Below are 23,662 nucleotides of genomic sequence, written 5' to 3' on the forward strand. Positions count from 1 at the left end.
AAAGCATGGAGGGGGACGGGTCCACAAAGACTAAGGGGTGAAGTCCGGCTTGGGAAGTATTTTATTGCTTTGTATTGACGGGGTGATAAGGGTGGTAAACAATTATTTCACATTTATATATGGTTTATTTTGTGACATAAATGTTATTAAGCCTTTGTAAATGTTGATGCATTTTTGCGGGAAAGGACTCAACGAATTTTAGGATGGCAATGAGTGATGGAATTAAGTTTTAAGCCGTGTTAGTAATTTCATTGATATTACATACACCTGAGATGATAGACATTGTAATCATCTCTGAAGAATCGATAAAATTGTTTTTGTATTATACACGAGTACGATAACATTTAAATTCAGCAAGGTCAAGGACTGAAGTTGATTATCTTGGAGGAATTGGCAGTCATCTGAATCAATCACTTGATCTCAGAAGAAGAGCATCATTGTGTTGTTTCTTTCGTATTCGCCAAAGAATGTTTACATAGTTCATAAAGTGAGAATGTGCTTCGTAATGTACATATTTCAAATTTAAACCTTACAGTTTAACCAAGTCAGTGAATAGTGTTGGTCTTCGAGGTCGTCACTTTCTTATATAAATACCTGAATACGTCTTGAGACGACCCACCTTAATGGCGGCTAGCCACGAGACATCTAATTGTGTGGTCACACTTTGAAGTCCTTACTGTTGTTTCCCGTCGACTGTATAAACAACGAGAGTCACTCAATCAAAGTTTAAAAGGCGTTTCCATGGAGTAGACAACAGGATGTCGAGACAAATGATGAACACAGGTTGCGCGCAATCTGGCAAAACACATTCATCCTATCGAAAACACCTTTACGCTTCACGGGCGTATTATGGTACTACTCCAGGGGTATCCAATGTTAAAACCTGAACTATCAATTTTACGAATAAAGATATAGCTCTGAGAAAAGTGACTAATCAAAGGGACAAATGTGGCCGAAATTAACTTTGTAATACTTTTTCATACGTGATTTATGTTAAGATCAGTTGATCAACTTTGCAACTTTGCTGTCAGATGCATTAAGGCATTAGTTAAGGGTGTCACAAGGCGGATAGAATTTGTTAAATAAGTCTTGAGAATATTATTTCATTCGATTCTTCATGTGACAAAATACGCTAGTGTAAAGTGTCATGATATCCATAAATGTGTAAATCAATAAATTATATGAAAAACGTGGGAGATAATACATAAATCTCCCCAGTCTCGTTATAGTCACGTGTAGACAACACAAACGGAAGTAATTAGTATACGACTCCGGAGTTGAAGAGCGTCGTATGACCTTCCCGCGATATTTGGGCGAGATCTCGCGGACCTGACATCAAAGAGATGGGCGGTGTTTCGCTTAGAAGAGCCTGCTCATGTTCAGGGCTAAACGGCTGTGTGAATATCACTTTTGTTACTAATATATCAATCGTTGTGTGGAAATATATCTATCGCTTTCCTTTTAAGATATTTCGGCAGATGTAAGAACTGTCCTCGCTGGGTGTTTTATGACCGTCAGTACACAAATTCATATGGGACTCAAAGAATCCCAATATGAGTATCGTACATAAATACCCCCATCATGAAAGAAAGCGAAAGGTTCAAAGTGGAGACTATTTCATCAGAAACCCAAGCAGCCAGCTATTTTCAAGGTTTAGTTTCTTATTCAATAAAAGGGTCGTAACGTTTCCCTTCGCTCCTTGTAATGTGTTTTAATTAAAATCTTCAAAAGGTTTATCGTTACCGTAAATACTTTAATTTGTTATGTCTGTAAACATACACGTGTCTTTGTTTCGCAAAAGAACTGTTAATTTACGGCTCCCGAAAATAACTTTTGCCAATGATTGAAAAACAATATACATAATGAAAGCACTGGCTCCCTTCTCCCGACTCGGGAAGAACATAAACGAGTTAAAATAAACATAAAAAATGTCTTTTTCATGACTATATTCTCACCGAAGGGTCTATCTGTCTTGTAATGTTTTGCGTAACTATTCGACGTTAAAACATTGCTGTGAAATATTTGTGTGTTTGTGATCACTGCATTGTGATTAATGTCTTCTGATTATTCACGGCCGTTGACGTTATGCTTTCTAGTTTAACCATAACTTAAGTACGTACATACATATATAAAGTACAAAGTATGTATTGCTGGGATTTTTACGCGCTCAGATTTTAGCAAGTATTTTCGATCTTCTAAAACCTTTACGTTGAAAATAGTCTGTGGTCGTGTTTGCAAAGATAAATATTTTATTCATTCGAATTTCAAATATCGCAAATATTCAAACAAATATGTTTACGATGGTACCCTTACCTGTTTACACTCTCAACCAGCATTACATAAATAAAACCAAACGAATGCAAGTATGTATATCAGTTAACTGAATCCACATTAGTGTCGACGAGTAGATCCGTTTAGAGTTACTGGGGGGATGCTGTGTAGTGTTTTTTTTAAAAAAAATGTATGACAATCTGGTTCAACCAATTTGATCTTATGATCCTTCAACATTGGGTACTCGGAAATATCAATGCATTAACACAGTACAGAACAGAGTCTGTAGAGTCTATTTATGAGCTGGCGGCAAAACACCGCATTCTGGTGCTAGAGGTGATGTGGGTTGTCTTCATACTTTTATAAACAAAAGGTTGAATTTTTACGTTTCCTGATTAAGTCAAAATCATGTCACGATTCCGTTTATTATTGAATAATATAAAGGTGGTCTGCCTCTATCCGAAGCACTTGGTTAATCGCGTACCTACTCAGTATGCGTGTTGATGAATTAACACTACATACTACTGTATGTCCCAGAGTTTTGTCAATGTAACGAAATTTACTGCTTGGTGTGATATTTCAAAGCGGTTAGAAATCTTATAGAATAAACCGAATGGGAACACATTTTTAAAATCTTCAATGATAAATTAAACGCTGAAAAATATGTTAAAAGCATTGTCCCCCGGCAACAAAGAAATATTTTGCCAAAATTCCGTTGTGGCATCCATCCCCTTGAAGTGGGACTTAGCTGTTGTAACCGCCTTATAAACCCTCCTGAAAATAGAATGTGTAAATATTGTAATTCAGATAGCGTTGAAGATGAGTGTCAATTTTTAACCGTGTGTCCACTTTACTGAGATCTAAGATATGACCTATTTCACGTAGGTACAACATTTGACTCACCTACATGTCAACGCCAGCCTCTTGATAAACTCTCCTATTAGGTATTTTCACAACCCCCACTCTTCACTCGATGTATAAACATAGATCACGTCCGCATCATTAATAACTATACTGTGTATTGTGTCCTCAATATATTTCTCGTATCTAATGTTATTTTATCAGTTTTATCGATATGTAGGGTTTCAAGGGATTCTGTGCCCAACAATGTTGTTTTTTGCTTTTACGCCTATATTATTAAATCCTGTATGAATTAATGTAAATTATAAAGTGTGATATAAATAATAACATTATTTCTCTATCTTTACTTTCCTCTCTGTTTATGTATCCACAATAGGAAAATTCTTTAAAGGGAAGATTATTGATTTTTGAGACACAGTTTTGATTCTTGAATTTTACTAATGCCTCGCGGAACAGAAACGTATGTCTGTTATGCAAGTTAATCTGAAAACACCATTACAAAGTATGATATGAAACTAACTTGACAATAATTGGTATTATAACTTCATCAGTATATCTTGGTTGGTAAGTGATGTATTGCAAATGTATTTTTCACAAGTTTTAAAACCAACACATATGGCAAGATAATAAGGACCCATATTTATAAGTTCCACACATGCGCATATACCCTTGATATTGTTTTCTCTCAAGCAACATGAAAAATGGTTCTCTGTCAAAACGATTTTCAACAAATGTAAATATGCAAAAGCCATTTTGTTTTGTTCTTTTTAGCCTTATTCTTCCAGTTTCACATAAATGCATGTTTCACGTGTAAAATTAATCAACCCTCCTCCCCTCCTCCATCGCCCCTCTTTCTCAGTCCCTACTTTTCTCTTACCCTAGAGAGTTCGTGTGTGTGGTCCCCAGAACTATGGAGCGAAATTTTGGAGATTTTTTTTCGGAGTTTCAAGGGTTTTCCGAATGGATGGTATTTCGGGTACTGTAATGAGCATATCATGTTTTCTGTAAGTGATTTACAAAATTTACTGTTTCTTTTGTCAAATTCATTCCCAGTTTCTCTAATTGATCTACCACTGTTGACGTCATAGGTGATTTCATCTTCGTGGTAATGTATTTGACAGCCAGATGTTGACCACCAATAGGATTTAAGTTAGCTGTTTTTTAAACCCCCCACAAATGTTTAATCCATCCTAAATAGCCGTGAATTGATGATTTGAAACACTGATGGAATTATCAATCTAACAGCCATGAACTCTGATTTCTAGGTAAGTACGAATGAGAAAACGTGTCGTTCGTATCATAATTGTATTTAGCATAAATATGATCTGTTGTATTGATGCATTCGCAAAATTGTGCAGTGACCGTTAAATAATTGTGTTAATCTTGAACATAAAATAATTACTAAATTTATGAATAATGATGGGTATAATGACCAATTTGGTTCAAAATGATGACTGTTTCGATAACCATAATTTTATTTTATAGTATTTCCATTTGTGTTACCAAGTGTTCGTTACCAGTTAATTGTATTCTTACTGATTTTGGTTGAAATCAGTTGAATCACAATTACCCATTGCCATAGAAAGTAAAGTATTATTTGCATTGCGTATCAAAGATGTTTCGGCATACATCCCTAATCATTAATCCTGTACCGTTTCCATTGAAATCGCGCTGATTATCAAATTGGTAACGGAGTATTGTCCTTATATTATGATGTACCTGACAGAAACAGTCCGAATAACGAGGTTTGCGGAATTGAGGGGTCCGCAATACGAGGGCATATGTGTGGGGGACATTTCCAAATTTGCCGCATCAGTGATCCAAAATGACGTCCGATGCAATTCCCTATTTTGACTTGTACAATATATTGCCGTCTGTTTTTAGGTAAACAATGGATTTGCATTTGCGTGTGTTTGTGACGGGTAGGAGCAGGATAGGCTACCTTTTCGCGAACACCTAGTATCATCATTATTTGACAGTGATTCATAAACACATGCTTATGATAAAGTCGGAATCGTGCAATGGACTTTCAGCAGAGATTTCTCTTTAGTTTGAAAATGTTTTTTGTCGCGTTTATTACGCGCTACTCTTGAAGATGTGTTGAGAATAAGAAACAGAACATATTTGATTTTTGACACAATAAAAGATATTAGTGAAGAATAAAGTCATGGAAAACAAATGGAATATGTGGTGATAAGTATTTAAATGTACACTTATTTCTAGTTTACATTAAACTCACCACTGAATACTTGTTTAGGTTTTATCAACGTTGTCATGAGGTCAATAAGGTTGGATTATACTGAGTTTAATTTTCGGTAAAATGCTGTACAATAGTATGTGGTACTATGCTAAAGTATAAATATTACTTCTGTATGCAAAACACAGGTAGAAAAAGTTGGCTCCCGCTTCAAATCAGTACAGCGCGATATTTACAAATTACTTCATTAGATCTGCTAGAGGGCGTGCTTTAATTGGATAATTACACATCTCCTACTAAATCAGTTAATAATGTAATAAATCTTAGTTGGCGTGAAACCTAAGCAATATAACGATTTAAATAAGGTTAATGCCCAAATCGTAGAGCAGGCGTAAAAGTACATACGTTAATTCAAGTTTTTAGGAAATTAGTACAACACTTATACTACCTGTTGACAAATAATCTTGATCCATTCCTTATCTGGCCAGTTCAGAGACTATGTGGTAGAAAGTAAAATACATTCATGTCTGAAATAAAGTCTCTCTGACTTAAGTATAAATCATTTTAATTTGTTTTGGTGAGACAAAAAGTGAAAGATTCTTTGAAATCGTGATTCTTAATTATTAAGATTCGCCGATTCCTTAAACGGATCAAGGAGGTGAGCAATGGCAATGCATGCCATGTTAATCGTCATTTTATTGAGTCATTTCAAAATATCATTTCATGCATGTTTAAGGGAACAAAGCACCAGTATCTTAACTGAAAATAGAAATGGGATTAATCTTGTATATAATATTTTTGTGTCGTTTAATTTCACAAAGAGAACAAGAACGCAGATTTGAACGAGTTTTGAGATAGTCAACAGAATTTGTGAACAAATGGGTGAAATAATGTAACGTTAACAGAAAACCATAAGTGAATCGTAGTGAGTGAGTGAGTGAGTATGGTTTAACGCAGCTTTAAGCAATATTCCAGCAATATCACTGCGGGGGACACCAGAAATGGGCTTCACGCATTGTACCCATGTCGGGAATCGAACATGGGTCTTCGGCGTGACGAGTGAGTGAGTGAGTGAGTATGGTTTTACGCCGCGTTTAGCAATATTCCAGCAATATCACGGCGGGGGGACACCAGAAATGGGCTTCACACATTGTACCCATGTCGGGAATCGAACCCGGGTCTTCAGCGTGACGAGCGAACGCTTTAACCACTAGGCTACCCGACCGCCCCTCGGCGTGACGAGCTAACGCTTTAACCACTAGGCTACCCGACCGCCCCTTTTTATTTACAGACTTACTTTACTGGTGTTGTGATGCTGTGTCATACGGTCACCCAGTTCAGTACCTCACTCATTCACTTATATCACTAAGGGTAGTGATTTATTTGCGAGAATGATCAAAAATACTGAACCGCAAAAGAAACGTCACCCTAAGTAACACTGCAGGAAAAGTTGTCATTTACAGATCTGGGTAATTTTTGTCAAAATTTCTAAGATTTAACATTACCTTGTCCGCAAAAATGAAATTTGATGATAAAAAACAAAGCAGATGACAATAAAACCGATGGCCCAAACGCATCACGGCAACGGCCATGGTAACCCGATGCACGTGAGTTCCGTGAAAATTGAAAATTCTTGCCCTATAAAATCCACCCAGATCGAATAACATTCATTCGTTATTGAATTGCTACCACATACCAAGATTGATAAGTAATCAGAGACACCAAGCCCTTGGATTGCAAGCTGGACAAATCGCCCGTCAAGTAGCCAATGCATTTCAAGTCCACGTAAGGACCATATACAGGCTCCAGCAACGGTACCAGACCACCAACAGGTGACCGACCACGTAGTGGAAGACCAAGGGCCACCACCCGACGTCAGGATCGTCAGATTGTACGACAGTATCTTCAAGATCGCTTTGTTCCTGCTGTGGAAACTGCTCGACAGACCATGGGGACACACCAGCGACACATTAGTGCATACACCTTGCGTCGACGAGCAGACGTCGTTGACGAGCAGACACCCCCACTGTCACAGGCCACACCGAGGACCCATTCTGACACTACGTCATCGCCGGGACCGTCTTCAGTGGGCAACACAGTACCAGCATTGGCGCCACCAGCAGTGGAGAAGAGTCCTCTTCTCAGACGAGAGCCGTTACTGTCTCAACAGCAGATGGCAGAGAGAGAGAGAGTCTGGAGACGCCATGGGGAACTTTATTCGTATGCTTGTGTTGTTGAGAGAGACTCGTGGGGTGGTCCGAGCATCATGGTGTGGGGTGGAATTGGTCTTGATCATAGGGTCGGCTCTGTGGTCTTCCAGAACATCGGTCCAGGGAGAAGCAATGGTGTCACAGCAGCTCAGGACATTGATCAAGTCTTGACCACACGCCATACCGCATTTGGAACGTCGCCGCAACCACGAGTTTCAGCATGATAACGCCCATGCCCACACTGCGAGAGCAACAAGAGACTTCCCCCAACAGAATGGCATCAGAACCATGCAGTGGCCTGCCCTCAGTCCCGATATAAATCCCATTAAGCACCTGTGGGACGAGATTCAAAGACTGCTAAATGACGTCCGACCAAGGCCGACAACTGCAGCTGAACTGCGTCAGGCCTTCCTCAGAGTGTGGGCTCAAGTGCCTATGACCTTCATCAACCGCCTCATCCATTCCATGTATTGACGTTGCACGGCAGTCATCGATGCACATGGCGGACACACAAGATAATGACTTGTGATGCCATTTTCTCAGAGACTAGTGTTATGTTTCACTTTAAGAACATTTGACACTTTAATTACAACCATGATGATCAGTTTTGCCAAGTTTCATCTTTTCAATATATCTCAAAGTATGTTTACAGTGTTTGGACAAATAAGGTTTCTCATATATCTATCCTTTTGCGGATTATATAAACCTATCCTGTAACGTGTATCTTCAAAGCCACCTTAATGACTGATTAACTTATTATTGTGTTTGATTAAGCACTAAAATCTAAGTATCATCTAAAATACTCCATTGCCCTTTGATATTCATCGCATGAAAGTACAATATCTACAGTTTGATACAACGTTGGAATTATACAGAAACGGATCAATGGACATTACTTAATGGGAGTTTAAATTAAGATGGTCTGATATTGTTCAATAATGGTCCAGTAGCCAATTCCCTTCCACTGATTTACCCATATAAAATCATGAGAAACAAAGGAAAGACCTCCTCATCCGTTTCATATTCAGATCAGTACAACTCTTCACAAGACTATATGACAAGAGGGATGTCTTCAAATTTCCAACAGTCAACATTCACGTTATGTCGAGCAATATTCCAGCGCTCTTGCCTTTGGTGTCTATAATACACAACGTCAGAGGTACTATCGACGTCCTTCTCAAACGTTCTTTGATCGGGGTTACAATAATCAAGGCCTTAGTAAAGCTTTCAAAAGGTTTAATGGTAGACATGTGGAGGACATTTCCAATTTGAAGCATCAGTGACACAAATGATGTCTGAAGCAATTCCCTACTTTGACTTTTAACAAACAAATACTGGACACAAAAAGCTCAGTGATCATGAATAGTTTGGGGGAAGCATACGCTCACCTATTCGCGAACACCTAGCATCATCACTATTTGATAGTGATTCATAAACAGAGGCTTATGATATAGTGGGAATCCTACAATGAATTCTGCTTTCGGCAGATATTCCTTATGATTATGTAAAGGATTTTGTCCCTATTATATAAGTGAACAACAGATACTAAAGATTAAGGTTGAAAAAGTTGCAAACTAGAAGAAATAGAAACAATGGTTTTACCCACTTTAATGAAATAATGAAGAAATATATTAACGATTGCAACACCCCGTAAGAAATAATGAATCAATGTTATTGAAGTGAAAATTCTGATTAAAAAAGTAAACTTATTTCACGAAATTATGCTGCGACACAATGAACTCCCTAGGTGGCGTGATACTAAGGGGATAGGACAGCTACGGCAATCGGTGTCGTCCAGTGTCATGACATTCAGTTGTGTTACCGTTACATGTTTGATAGTGATTCATGAACACATGGTCATCACATAGTCGGAAGCGTACACTGGACGCTGCATTTATCAGAGATTAATGAGTATGGAAAGGGTTTTGTCACTTTTATTTCGTTATGTTAATTTTTTTAACACAACTGATACTACTACTACTACTACCGCCACTCCTATTACTGCTACTGCTACTAATACCATTACTACTACTACTACTACTACTACTACTACTATTTCTACTACTACTACTACTACTACTACTACCACTACTACTACTGCTACTACTACTACTACCGCCACTCCTATTACTGCTACTACTACTACCATTACTACCGTCACTTTTATTTCGTTATGTTAATTTTTTTACCACCCCTGCTACTACTACTACTACTACTACTACTACTACTACTGCCACTACTACTACTACTACTACTGCTACTACTACTGCTACTACTACTGCTGCTGCTGCTGCTACTACTACTACCACCACTCCTATTACTGCTACTACTACTACTACCATTACTATACCTTTACCACTACTACTAAACCTAATACTACCACTCCTACTACTACTACCACTACTACAACTATTACTGCTACTACTACTACTACTACTACTACTACTACTACTACTACTGCTGCTGCTGCTGCTGCTGCTGCTGCTACTACTGCCATTACTATTACTATTACTAGCTACTACTAATAACTCGAAATTTTGGATTTGCGGGGCCCGTGCTGACTAACGAGGTTTAAATGTATACTTCTAGGAAACTGTATCAGATACATTAAAGAAGAATTGGTCACTTGTGAAGCGCAAGACTCCATTCCCTCACTACCAAGTTAACGGATCAGTGTTCATTCAAACCTGCATTTTCAGCTCCTTGAGGGGGATACAGAATACAGTGCAAATATCTCAACAGAATCTGCTCTCTAAGTGTCAACATTAACACTTAAATACATTTTGGGTTTCTTTCCGAATGATATACTCCAACATGAATGAATATCCTACAATATACCTTACAACACACAATTAATCTCAGAAACACGAAACCAGTGACGATCCGGGTTAGAATAGGTCTTCAGCAACCCATGCTTGCCGTAAATGACGACTATACTAGTCGTAAGAGGTGACTAACGGGATTAGGTGGTCAGGCTCGCTCTCTTGGCTGATGCATGTCATCGTATCCCAATTGCGTGGATCGATGCTCATGATGTTAATCACGAAATTGTCTAGTCAAGACTCGATTATTTACAGACCGCTGTTTGCTAGATGGAATATTGCTGAGTGCGGAGGTTAAACAGCAATCTAACTAACAAACAAACAAATAACCAAACAGCAAAACGAATATCACTATCATGAAATACTGACGTTTTGTAAATGAGACTTGCGTAGTTTTGGAGTCATATTGTACTGAGTGACGCAGTATTGCAGATAGTCAGATAAACATCACGGGGTGATAAGATATATTTTCATTTTGTTAACTTCTACACATTTATCGACTCCTGAAGGATGAAAATAGTAATATAAAGCCTTAGTCTCTCGTTATCGTTAGACGGACACCAGTATTTCGAGCGACGTTATTAATTCACGTCGCTTCCAGGTTTATTAAATGTGAAGTATTTCATGAGGAAAATTAACCTGCAGCGCATTTATTAATGTAACTGGTCATATGAACAATGAGTTGTTCTCCGAAACCTGAAGCGGCGTGAGATTCACTACATGGAGTAGATGATTTGAATTATGTCTTACGCAGTTATTTCCCTTTGGTCACAGTGCATGTCCATCCGCCGTAAGGTATCTGTGGACTGTATACCATTCGTTTGTTTCGTTTTAATATTTGAGGATTTGAATTTAGGTTTCGAGCTTCATTCGGTTTCGAAAAAACCAATCAGTACAGGTTGTGTCTTCAGGGAGTATCATGACAGACATAACTAAAACCTTTTAATAAGAAATGCATGAAGGCTTCAGTAAAATTGGCGCGTATTATTTCGATGTTTTTCTTAATACCAGTAAATTTCATATTGCAAAGTATTTGTGGCCTCTATTTTGTTTGAGGTTGCTGGTTTTGCTTGTTTTGTTTTATAAAAGTGTAAAGAAATGTCCTTAACTACGGACTTAATTACTTTTATTAGTATTGTTATTATATAAAACACGAAAGATTTTAAGTTGTATTAGTTTTCGAGTTTCATCACTATTTTATGGCGAATAATAGGCATATGCATATGATAAAGTCGGAATCCTACAATTGATTTTAGCTGGAAATATGGAAATATTTCTGTCGCCTTCATTTGATATAATTATTATTTGTTATTATTTGTAGTTGTAGTAGTATGTCATCGATCCCAATTGCGTGGATCGATTCTCATGATGTCAATCACTGGATTGTCTGGTCCAGACTAGATTATTTACAGGCCGCTGTCATATAGCTGTAATATTGGTGAGTGCGGCGTTAAAAAGCAAACAAATATTAGTAACCCGTCTTTTTTTGGCGCTTACGTTTCGTTTGGCTACTGTGTTGCAAAACGAACATAATCCTTTAACATTTTTCCTTACTTATAAAAAGAGGAATCTCTGCACTTGTACACAACAGACGTAATTCAAAATTCTTTTTCAGTTACACCAAAATAAGTAAATGCACCATCGTGTCACTGGACATTCTGGCTCATCCATCTCTTGAGTGTTTGGTTGGTTTGTAGGCCGCCGTCGCATTGCACGAGTACTCTTGTGCGAAGTCGGGCAATAAATGCTTACTTTTTTATGCAAAATGTGTTAATGACGGGTGCTATCGGTAGGGCAGGGGATGCTCACCCCTTACCTTGTGTCATCACAGATTTTCAGTTTTCCATTCATACAATTTTCACAGCTATTTTTCCCCAAATGGAATCTGTTTCGGCGGATAATCTGGACTGGTTATTCTCTTGCATTGTCAATATATAATCAGTCGCGTGAAAATGAGATACCAAAGACACTAATATTCTTAATGCCTTGAAAATTACAGTTAACATCAATGTTGCAATGTATTTTCTATGTGTAGTCGCCATATGAAATTAAGTATATGTAACTTGACGTTTCTCTCAATACATTTGACGTTTAAACTTCATATAAAACTTGAGACCAGCCTGATATATTTTATCATTACTCAGAAAATAGTTATAGTTTCAACAACCCTACAAGTAACCCAAGTTTTGAGACCCGTGAAGATTCCGGGAAAGAATAGGTCTTCAGCAACCAATGCTTGTCGTAAAAGGCGACTAACGGGATCGGGTGGTCAGGCTCGCTGACTTGGTTGAAGCATGTCATCGATCCCAATTGCTTGGATCGATGCTCATGATATTAATCACTGGATTGTCTTGTCCAGACTCGATTATTTACAGACCGCCGTCATATAGCTGGAATATTGCTGAGTGCGGCGTTAAAAAACCAACCAACCAAACCAACCAAGTTGTGAATATTAATGACCCCCTTTCAACATACACGAGACGCACTAAACGCACAGGGCAGTTAGTAATACGAACCAAGCCCCAGTTCGTGACGTAAGCAAATCTAAAAATCATTGTTTTGCATTTGCGAGAATTTAGGGTGTTTGAAAACCATCAATATTCCTACTATATATTTTTCACCGATTTTGTGTCCTCAAAATTAGTGCTGGTGTTACTGTGAAATATCTTCGTTCATATTTATTGCTACTTATCTAATAATCAATCAATGGAATATTGATTCCTGTGATAGTCAAGACCAAACTCATTTACGCAATTAAACATGATGATCCACTCAGATTGCACTAATTCCGTATCTGCTGAAGAGATTAACCTTTTGCTCGTGATGACCTTTGGTGCGGTCCTGTTTTATTATCGTTTTGTCTCGGCCACCAACGAGACTACAATTGTTTGTTTTCGAAGACGAAGTGAGTCGAAATCCAACACCTGCAAAGTCCCGACAGATAAATTGTAAAATAAGAGATTTAAGTGTAAAAATGTGGCTTGCAGCCCCTCAAGGTGACAAGATTCCTACAATAAACAAACAGTTTTTTATTTGTTAAAATTTAGAACTTGCCGGATATGACCGCGTGGGGAAATGTCAGGCCCCTCGTATGCCATATCAATATACATACGGTTTTATGTGAATATCGGGAACAAGCCATGCTGAATACATCGGTGTAGAAAAAAACAACAACTATAAATCGTAGTCGATAAACTTTAAAAGATTTAATACTATAAGAAACAATAAATTGTTAAAGTGAGGGTTAGATTAATTTATAACAACAATTGAAACGGTTTCAAAACAATATTCGTACATATTTAATAAAACTGTGATGACTGACGTGAATATTATATATTCGTACCCTTAAATGTTTGTTTGGAAGCCATTGATATTTCAATGTCACCTGATTTCTAAACACAGAAGTTGATTAAACATCTAACAAATCGTGGGACAGTGGGGTAGCCTTGTGGTTAAAACGTTCGCTCGTCACGCCAAAGACCCGGGTTCGATTTCCCACATGGGCACTTTGTGTGAAGCCCATTTCTTGTGTCCCCCGCGAAATATTGCTGGAATAGTGCAAAAAGCGGCGTAAAACCATACTCACTCACTCAAACAAGTCGTCTTTCTTCATTTCTTTCTACAAGATTCTCCTTCGCAATGTCTCCTTAATGAAAAGTCCAAACTTTTGAGGAACGTAACTTCTCATGTATCTTGTATTTTGATTTATTTAAATACCATTTCGATAACGAAATTACTTCCAGGACCTATTACAGGTATATACCGTGAAATACTATCGTATTGAGCCTGGTTAAGTTAGAATTACAAAGCTATTTTATTCAAACAGGGATCATCTCGACAGACAGGAAAAACTGAAAATCGAGTATACGCTTGATTTCAGTTTACAATGAAACCTCGTTAATCCGGACGGTGCCTAATATCGCCCAGATAATGAAATTTTCGGATAATCTGAAGTCGAATTATCGCGTGACTGTGTGTGGACGTTTTAACCGTAATTGCTCTTTATAACAGTCCTGACTAACGCGATTTCACTGAGGTGAGTTTAGGTGAGGTGAAATTGGGTGTAACGTCGCGTACACGATTATTGCACTTATACAGCGACGTGCATGCATGTGTGTGTGGCTGCTTGTACAGGCTGATGCCGATTTGTAGTCCTAGCTCACTGAGATACCATGCAGCAGATTAACATGAATACCCCACTCAGAGACAGTAAACTGACTCCAAGCCGACCAGTCCTTGATTTAGCCCCTTAATGCCGAGCGCCAGTTAGGGTAACAAGTACCATCTTTTGACATTACGCAGCCGGGGATCGAACCCCGGACCTTCCGCTCTCCGGGCGGACGCTCTACCACAAGACCTCGGAGGCAGACCACTGTGTGATGAAGCGACTAGAGTGTCTACGCACATCAACATATAAACATCAACTCCGTCTTATATAATAACATAATGTATCTTTTTTTACGTTTTTTACACAGTATTATATGAATCAACCGTCGCCATAGTCTGTCTCCCAGGCCTTAGAGAGTAAATTAAAAAATGAACACAACTCAAGTCAAGAATGTTTCGTCTAGAACTTAAGCATTGTTTAAGGCTCATTTTGGATTTTATTCTGTTTTGTAGATATATATTTATAAATAAGATAACTATATATCTTAGACTAAATGTTGTCTACCCTTGACACTGTGAATATATACATTTGCCCAAAGGTGATGCAACCCTCACGGTGTAAAAATCATTTTATGAAATTAAATATGAGTTATAATGACCTTATCATCAAATATAAGTGCACTTGAGGAGAGGAAAAGGGATCATGCAATTTTGTCTTTTGACGTTTTTGAGTTAAATATATTAAAATAAGGAAACGGAAATTATTGTATGTTTCAAATAATTGTTGATTCTTTTTTAATAAGATGAACACATGCATTGATGATAAACATTGGAATTCAACAAACAGCATACACATTAATTGTCGTCTTTTTATCAGGTTAGTTGATACTACTATGTCATCTGAAAGTGATTAATTGTCTTTTTTTTATTTATTTATTTAACAATATTGTATTTTATGTTATCATTTATTGACATCTTCATTTTTCATAATAACAGTCAAACATGAGATATATATAGTACATGAAAATACAAGTGAAGTTTTACTTCACAAGACACTTCTTATCTTCTAATTCTTATCGTAAAATTATCCAAAAGAGAAAAAAGACAGCTTTAATCTAAACGTAATTAAATATCCGTCATGAAATTGCTTATAGCGTAATATACTTACTGTATCAAAGCAAGAGGCAAATATACAACAGGGTATGATAAAATATTAGATATTAACATTTTTTAAAACTATGTCTGGGAATTATTCTGACGTAAGGCGTCAACAAGTGTGTAATAAATTACTCTTTAAAAGGTATATTACCATGAGTATATTTCATGTGTTTGTTTTTTTAGACTTTGAGATTTTTTACTATTGAGAGCCCTTCTCTGATTTTTAACGGTTACAAACAAAATCGTTGGAGGTTCACGTTCTCGGAAGAGCGAATTTCGATAAAGCCGCCGGCGAGTTACGTGAGTGCACGTGCTGCACGTTGAAACGTACATCCCAATCACTGCTATGACAATGATTCACGAGCTTTCCGTGAACGTATCGGTTCTGTGTGGTCCTCGTTTCTCGGTTTCATTCCGATTCTTCCCGATCTGCGGCTGTGATACCTCGGCAGTGACGTAGTTAGCCGCCACGGTGAGCGTACCCGCTGACACGGGTATAAGAATTTTACCAATGTAATACACATGGTAATTTGTACATTGCAAGAGAACCTAAATTGTTTTTCGATTGACAGCTGTGAAGTGGAAATCGACAAGTACTCACACAATGTCCCATGTTCATCTAATCACGGTTCTGACATGGCGCATCTGTCACAGTGCGAAATATATCTCAATTAACAAAACATACACACCTTGCTGTAAACGATTATCAGTCACGGTCCTTTCAGCTGCCATCATCATCATCATCATCATCATCAAGGCTATATCACAAGACAGTCAGTTGGAGGTCAGTTTAGTTATTATGACACTGTCCATCAGATGAGTAGTTTAAGTCCTATGATAGCTTTCCGGTTTCATATTCTTGAAAGATACATTAGCCCTCCTGAAATTACTTTTTATAAACATGAGACAATGTCCAGACGAATTAAGTAACACTGGATTTTATTTTGTTTGTAAATGTCAAAACACCTTTACTTATGTGGATAAAGGAGTTTTGACAAACACGAATATCTTGACTGTTTATTTGTACATATAATACTTATACACCTGATGAAATCTATACACCTGATGAAATCACTTGCTTATGTTTATATATATATATATATATATATATATATATATATATATATATATATATATATATATATATATATATAAATAATAAAGTCCACGTTAGTCCATCATCTTCTTTATATCAGTTTCAATCATAGTACTTTCGCTGTCTCATGATATAAAGAAGATGATGGACTAACGTGGACTTTATTATTTTATTATATATTACATGTACACCGAGTGAACATTTACCTCATTTTGGCATATATATTGTTTAACATCTGTTTGACTTTCAACGTAAGACAAACTTCTTATTGACAAATATTAACAACTTTATTAATATAATATCAATATTAATTAAATTCCCCGGTTTCCACAAGTTCCGCGTGGCTCATAATTATATTCTTTTCTACAAGCTGCATATACGATCTACATTTCTGCGGATGAACACAATGTGTCTCTCTTTAATAAAATCAGCCTAAGCGTAAACCATGTTTATCAATAACACCATTTCCTAATACACTTGTGGAGAATTTTTGTGTGTCATCCATGCAAAGCTTTCATGTAGGTTTTTCTACGCTTTAGTTTATTCCTCCATATTGAACTCTAACGTGTCATGAGTTGTGTTTAACAGTCTGTGAGATAAATCTGACAGGGTGGTTGTATTATCTTCAAGCGCGGAATTAACTATTTAGTAAATAACCTGTTCCCATTTAAATTGCTTAACCAGGCTGATAAAGTATTAAAGTAGGGCTTGTTAAATGGTGATTTACACGGAGAACAGTCATCATCATCATCATCATCATCATCATCATCATCATCATCATCATCATCACCTTGTTTGGATGTGTTCAAACGAGCGATGATTTAGTTATCAAATGGCTACTTTGTGTTGTATATTATGGGAAATGCATTACATTGAATCACTGCGGGTATTTAGTGTTGGGGTATGTTTTGAAGGGGGGAAAATGTTGTTTCTTCATGAGTTGCCTCTTTATGGTGAAACCAACTCAGATAAGTAAACGTACATCAAGTTGTTGAAACTAAGTACGAGAACCCCGACTCCAAGAACATGACCGTTAATATATGGTGTTAACTGAATGGTTGTGAGAAAACATACGAAAGATCGATTTGTCGTTGTCTTTTAATCAAGGGGAGACAACTGTAGCGAGGAGGTTACATATTTCCATGAATGGCATAAGTCGCCCTATCAATACTTCTTTTTCTCAATATTTACATATTTAAATCTATTAGCGACCAATTTTATCCCTCAAATTAGTATTGCATGGTTTCGTAAAGAAAACACATTCCGATAGTAGTGTAAACATGTTATTTTAATCACAAAAATCAAAAGCATAAACTTTCGATTACACAAGTATGTGAGAGGCAGAAGCAGATTATAAATATAGAGCACTTATATATATATATATATATATATATATATATATTATTTTTTTCACCACACATACATATGTATATGTGGTGAAAATACGTATTGTCACATTACCAAGTTAATTTGGTTTTTTTTCGGGGATGTCGCAAATGTTGTTGTTTTTATGAAACGATTTCATTTCCCAGTTTAAAAATGTTTTTAGACAATAAAACAAAGAAACGAGAAAAAGTTTCCGTTATTTTCAATACGGTTATGATAATATCCACACCAATATGGCGTTGGAGACAATTCGTAACTGTTTGTTTGGCTAAGTTGAAACAGAAAAATTCAAATACAACATCTGTCTGTTGCTCCACTAATTTCAATATTATTCCAAATATTTTCAGAGCAAAGCGATGCATAGGAAACAGTGTCTTTAGCGTGGAGTCTTTGAAAATCCGCTTTATGCACGTTAGACGAGGTAGTTATGGATGGGAGGTAATATCCAAAGAGTGTATAGATGCCATACCGCCAATGTCAGATCCCGGTGTTGCCTGCCTCAGTCTCCGTCAACATGAGTAGGCAAATATACTCATCCGTTCTCGTGAAGCTTTCTCTCCACACCAGATGGTAAAAGTATGAAGACGGGAGAAATATGGTGTTTTGAAGGGAAAATTTGATTTATTACCGGTATTGTGGAGTTTTGTGTATAGCTTTGCACAGTGAAGCGAGCAGGCCCACAAGTTTGGTGAGATCACCAAAGCAACTCCAAGCCATATCTGGAACTACCATTATCTTCAGTGAGACGATAGTCGTTCCCTAATGGCCAAAACATCTGTCCTTTTTTTGTCCGCCTCCAATTTTTACGGACCCGTTTTTCCAGCTGGGCCCCGTATGTAGACTTTTCTTTCCTTCATTACACGAGAGTTCTCTCCGAGAACTCTTCAGCTGGCGGAGGAATGTTTGTGATATCAAGTTGTTGTAGGGACGGTAGCATGCTACCTCGGTGTAAAAATAAACAGCGATTTCCCCTGGCGATGGATCGTGTACGGTTCCATCTCCCAGTCGATAGTTTTAGTGATATATTCACTTCTCACTTGCGAAATCTCAGTTTTAAACTAAGGTCATCTGAAAAACTTTCTCAACCATGGTTATTTTTTTGGATTATAAACGTGTTCACGCTGGATTTAACACCACTGAAACAAAATGCTTTTTGAGAAACCAATAAATGTGTCAATATTTTCAGTTTTTGATACGCGTAACGTCATAGTTATATGTGTTATAACAACGCTCCTATAACATTTTGTGTATTAAGTCGTTCATTCAATGAATTTTCATATACAAATAAACTGATTACCGCTTATTGTGCTTACCGTATTTCCTATAAAAGGAACGACTGGCTTGGGGCCGTGTTTCGGTTGAGGCTAATAATCTCCCACCACACTGAAAAGGGTATTTGCTCCCCGTGTGCTTTCTCAAAATGTAAACTTTAATGCATTTAATGCATGGTGTATTTATTATATATTGCATTCTGCGCCAACAGCCTACGGTAGACACCCAGCGATGTACATCGTATGCCTACACCCTGCATCGTGTACACAACATCCTATGCCTACATCCTGCATTACGTACTCAACTTTCTAAACTTACACCTGCATCCAGCGATGTACATCCTGTGCCTACACCTGTTTCCTGCACTTAACTTCATTTACCTACGCCCTGCATCCTGCATTTACCTTCGTATGCCTACACCCTGCATCCTGCACTTAACTTCGTATGCCTACATCCTGCATCCTGCACTTAACTTCGCATGCCTACACCCTGCACTTAACTTCGTATGCCTACACCCTGCATCCTGCACTTAACTTCGAATGCCTCCACCCTGCATCCTGAACTTAACCTCGTATGCCAACACCTTGCATCCTACACTTAACTTCGTATGCCTACACCCTGCATCCTGCACTTAACTTCGTTTACCTACACCCTGTATCCTGCACTTAACTTCGTATGCTTCCACCCTGCATCTTGAACTTAACTTCGTATGCCTCCACCCTGCATCCTGAACTTAACTTCGTATGCCTACACCCTGCATCCTGCACTTAACTTCATATACCTTTGTCATGCACTTAACTTCGTTTACCTACACCTATTTCCTGCACCTAACTTCGTTTACCTACAACCTGCATCATGCACTTCACTTCAAATACCTACACCCTGCGTCCAGCAATGTAAATTAGATACCTACATCCTACGCTGTATTATGTTAAGCATCTTAGTAGGTCGTTGAAATCTGATACAGCCTTGGATGCAATTAGGTTTCAGGCGTTGGAGTAGCCTATATGGTACAGCTCGTCACGTCGGTGACCCGGGTTTGAATCCCAACATAGGCAAAATGTGGTAAATCCATTCATGGTGTCCACTGCCGTGTTTTGTCGGGAATAAAGATAGAAGCGACCGCAAGCAACACTCACTCACCCAATCATAAGGTAGATAACCCCGTTGAACACCAGCTATACATCCATTGAACGCCAAGTCTGGTATGGAATGAACATCTCTCAGATGTTCAACACACATTCTAGCATATCGGGAAGTATTACAGACGTTTTTAGGGACGGTTCCATTCTGACGAGCATGTAGGAACGTCCTACAACCTTTCCTCACATCCGTGTGTTACAGTTTGCACTTCTTTCCATTTGTTCGGCAGATAGTATGCATGTGCAATCAAAGGCGCGTCCTTGCAGCAAAACATCTGTTACCAAGTTTATTTGTGGAAGAAAGGATCTTCATGTCAGACAATTGCGTCCTTGATTGAAGACTTCTGAAGTTCCATTGCTTGAATCCGACCAACACGTCACTGGGACCATCTTGGCCAATTAGACAATAACATAAGCGTTGTTAGCTGTATGTCGCCCAATACGCTGTCTTCAGATGTACTTCTTGATTAACTTATGATGAGATCCCTGGGATTAGGGATTGAAATCAATACGTCGCAACATCACACACGGCGTTCGGAAAAATATATATATAGGATGTATGGAGTAGTTTTAAAGACAGTGATACACTTGATGGTAACAATACTGACCACGAAATAAATAGGTGTGAAATAAATAATTTAGTGTGACAGACTTCAGATATGAAAATATCCTTGCTACTCGTATTCTTGGATGCCGTGTGTTTCAATAAATTCACTCAATACTTGTTCAAAATATTAAAACCAAAATGCCAAGCAGTTTGTCCATGTTAGAACTAATAGACGTAAACCATATTTCATATTTCTTATTTAATGGCCAGTTTCAATGAAAAGACGTACATGTCCAAAAGTTGTTTTCATCAATTAAGTGCTATTCTCTGCAAAAAAAACGTGGCCTGTTTTAATAAACCATTTAGCAGTTAAATATAAAGCTTCATCGTGAGAGAAAAAAACAGTTTCGATTATACGGCCAAACGGATGACATTGGGGGTAAAAAGGCAAAATAACGATGGAAATTGTATGAATGGATCACTGAACATCAGTGATGACATAAGGCGTTTGCGATAAGGTTCAGCATGTGCTGCCCCAGCGGTAGCACCCACTACCCAATCACTCTCATACAGAACTGTGAACAAAAATATCCGAAAATCCCCCAAATAAGTCTACAATACTTTGGGGGATCTAAATTTCACCTGATTCAGGTCTAAATATAAAAAGACAATGGGCGCTTTCTATCATATACCTAATGACAATTTCACAACATAATCTTAAATTATTCTCATTTCAGAGACTAAATGTAAGTCTACCAAAGCCATCGTCTATTGCGTTCATGTATGGGATAGGAAAACAACTTACAATTTACGGTAATTGTTAGGCGTGATATCTAGACCACTTGTACGACGTATAGATACTTGTGTTACAAAAAGGCATTTCACATAATGAGCTTTGCAGTCACCTAACACTAGACGCTTGTGTTGGGCTGGTCACATCCTTTGATTTCCACAATTTTCATGGGAAAACGAAACTGACCCTCACGGTAAGTGGAAATACCAGGTTAGATGTCGAGATGATATGTTGGCACAAGTGTGGAGCTCTCATTAGGGGCAGGTCCCTACAATGAGGGTTGGGTACACCACTCGGGCTGATTTCCTGCACTCGCCAAATTCCTGGCATCAACTCAAACCTTTCCTCCCCTCGCCAGGTGTTGACACCTCTGTAAGTTTAATCGTGCAACAAAAAACAAAACATTTCGTCTTCTAAATATTTGTTTATTTACAGAGCATGTTTGTAAAATAAAACTTGGATTTACTTATCCTGATAAGTTTTCTCTGTCCACAAACCTTGAACGTCACTTGAGCAAATCGAAAGAAGAAGGCAGTGTCACCTGCCGACTTTTTTTCGCCACCAGATGGCGCATGTTTCTATGGAGGCACGTGCAAAACATTACTTTTCTCAAATGAACATCCAATCGGAGGTAATTGTGTTTACTTTCTTTCCCTCAGCAGTGAAATACCCAATCTTTCGAGGAATTCGGTAACACATTTTTTTGTTGCTACATGACCGGTGTAGTTTAAGCTGCTCGCTAATTATGTACCATGCACTTGTACCTGTGCACGATTACGGTCACAAATGGCAACCTATGAGTATTAAGACAGGTGTATAGTAATTCTGTTCTTTATCGTGGGGGATTTCAATCGTCTTGCTTGGTCGTCCAACATGCATTGAGAATCCTAAGGAAAGGTAAACATGAGATTTCTCCTTCGTACCGTACGCGCATTACAGGGAGGCTTATATATGATACAACATTTTGCCATCATAAGAGAACTTGTATATTAAAATTCTGTACAATTCAACAATGGTACATGTCAGCCATTGTGTACACATAATGTTATACGTAATGGCACATCACCGTTCTGCACATTCTTCACCACATATTCATGAAGTTTGCAGCTGCATGGCAGTAATGTCAAGGCCATATGAAACCGGAAGTTCATTGAGGGCCGTCAACTGTTCTGACTTCCTGTGATTGTCGTAACAGGCGTGACTTGAGTCAAGCTCTGCTTCCATTGCGTCATGGGTAAAGAAAACAGACACGACCTATTCAGGATCATATTCCTCATGGTTATCACAGAAACTTCAATACAATCTTGTATCAGTGAGCAGGCGGCTCTTGTTCAGTCAAGCTTTCGTCCATATCTGCGTCAGTGACACTCGTAGAAGTCACATTAGGCGCCATTACTGGCTTGAGTTGCCCATCTACTTTGTCCTTTACGAGCTTAGTCCCCTTCACGCGTTTCCATTTCATTCTTCTGTTTTGGAACCAGACCTTCACCTAGAACAGAACACATACATAGGTCATTTTACATAGCGATGTAAGTATTCCAATAACACGACATTAATACAGCTTCAAAATCACATTTTGTTCCGTCCTTTATCGGAAACCGTTGCAAACCGTTCGTACGAACTGTTAACCGAACAGCCTCTTGATAATGATTGTCTGAGAAGTCAACAGAAAGATACGGGGCATTGCTCCAAACCGACACATTCGTTAATCCGGAAAATTGATCGAATTAAGTATAAAAGTAGACTAACATATAGTCTATGAAATCCTTTATTGCAAATACGTTTCCGAAATCGTTCTTT

The 23,662-nt window shown here is 38.0% G+C and overlaps 1 protein-coding gene and 1 long non-coding RNA gene across 2 annotated transcripts in view; one reads left to right on the forward strand and one right to left on the reverse strand.

Annotated features, from left to right (window-relative positions):
• Window positions 1-23,662, forward strand: part of LOC124152172 — a 60,323-nt gene that overhangs the window by 13,102 nt on the left and 23,559 nt on the right. The window lies entirely within an intron of this gene.
• The window catches only part of LOC124152165 (homeobox protein MOX-2), a 29,491-nt gene continuing 28,100 nt past the window's right edge, over window positions 22,272-23,662 (reverse strand). Inside the window, exon 3 of the mRNA XM_046524978.2 lies at window positions 22,272-23,351. Coding sequence (XP_046380934.1) covers window positions 23,172-23,351 — 180 coding nt within the window. The 3' untranslated portion in view covers window positions 22,272-23,171. The remainder of the gene's footprint in view (window positions 23,352-23,662) is intronic.

This window comes from Haliotis rufescens, unplaced genomic scaffold (genome assembly GCF_023055435.1).
Source record: "Haliotis rufescens isolate VD_foot unplaced genomic scaffold, xgHalRufe1.0.p SCAF_4, whole genome shotgun sequence".
Classification (NCBI taxonomy): domain Eukaryota; kingdom Metazoa; phylum Mollusca; class Gastropoda; order Lepetellida; family Haliotidae; genus Haliotis; species Haliotis rufescens.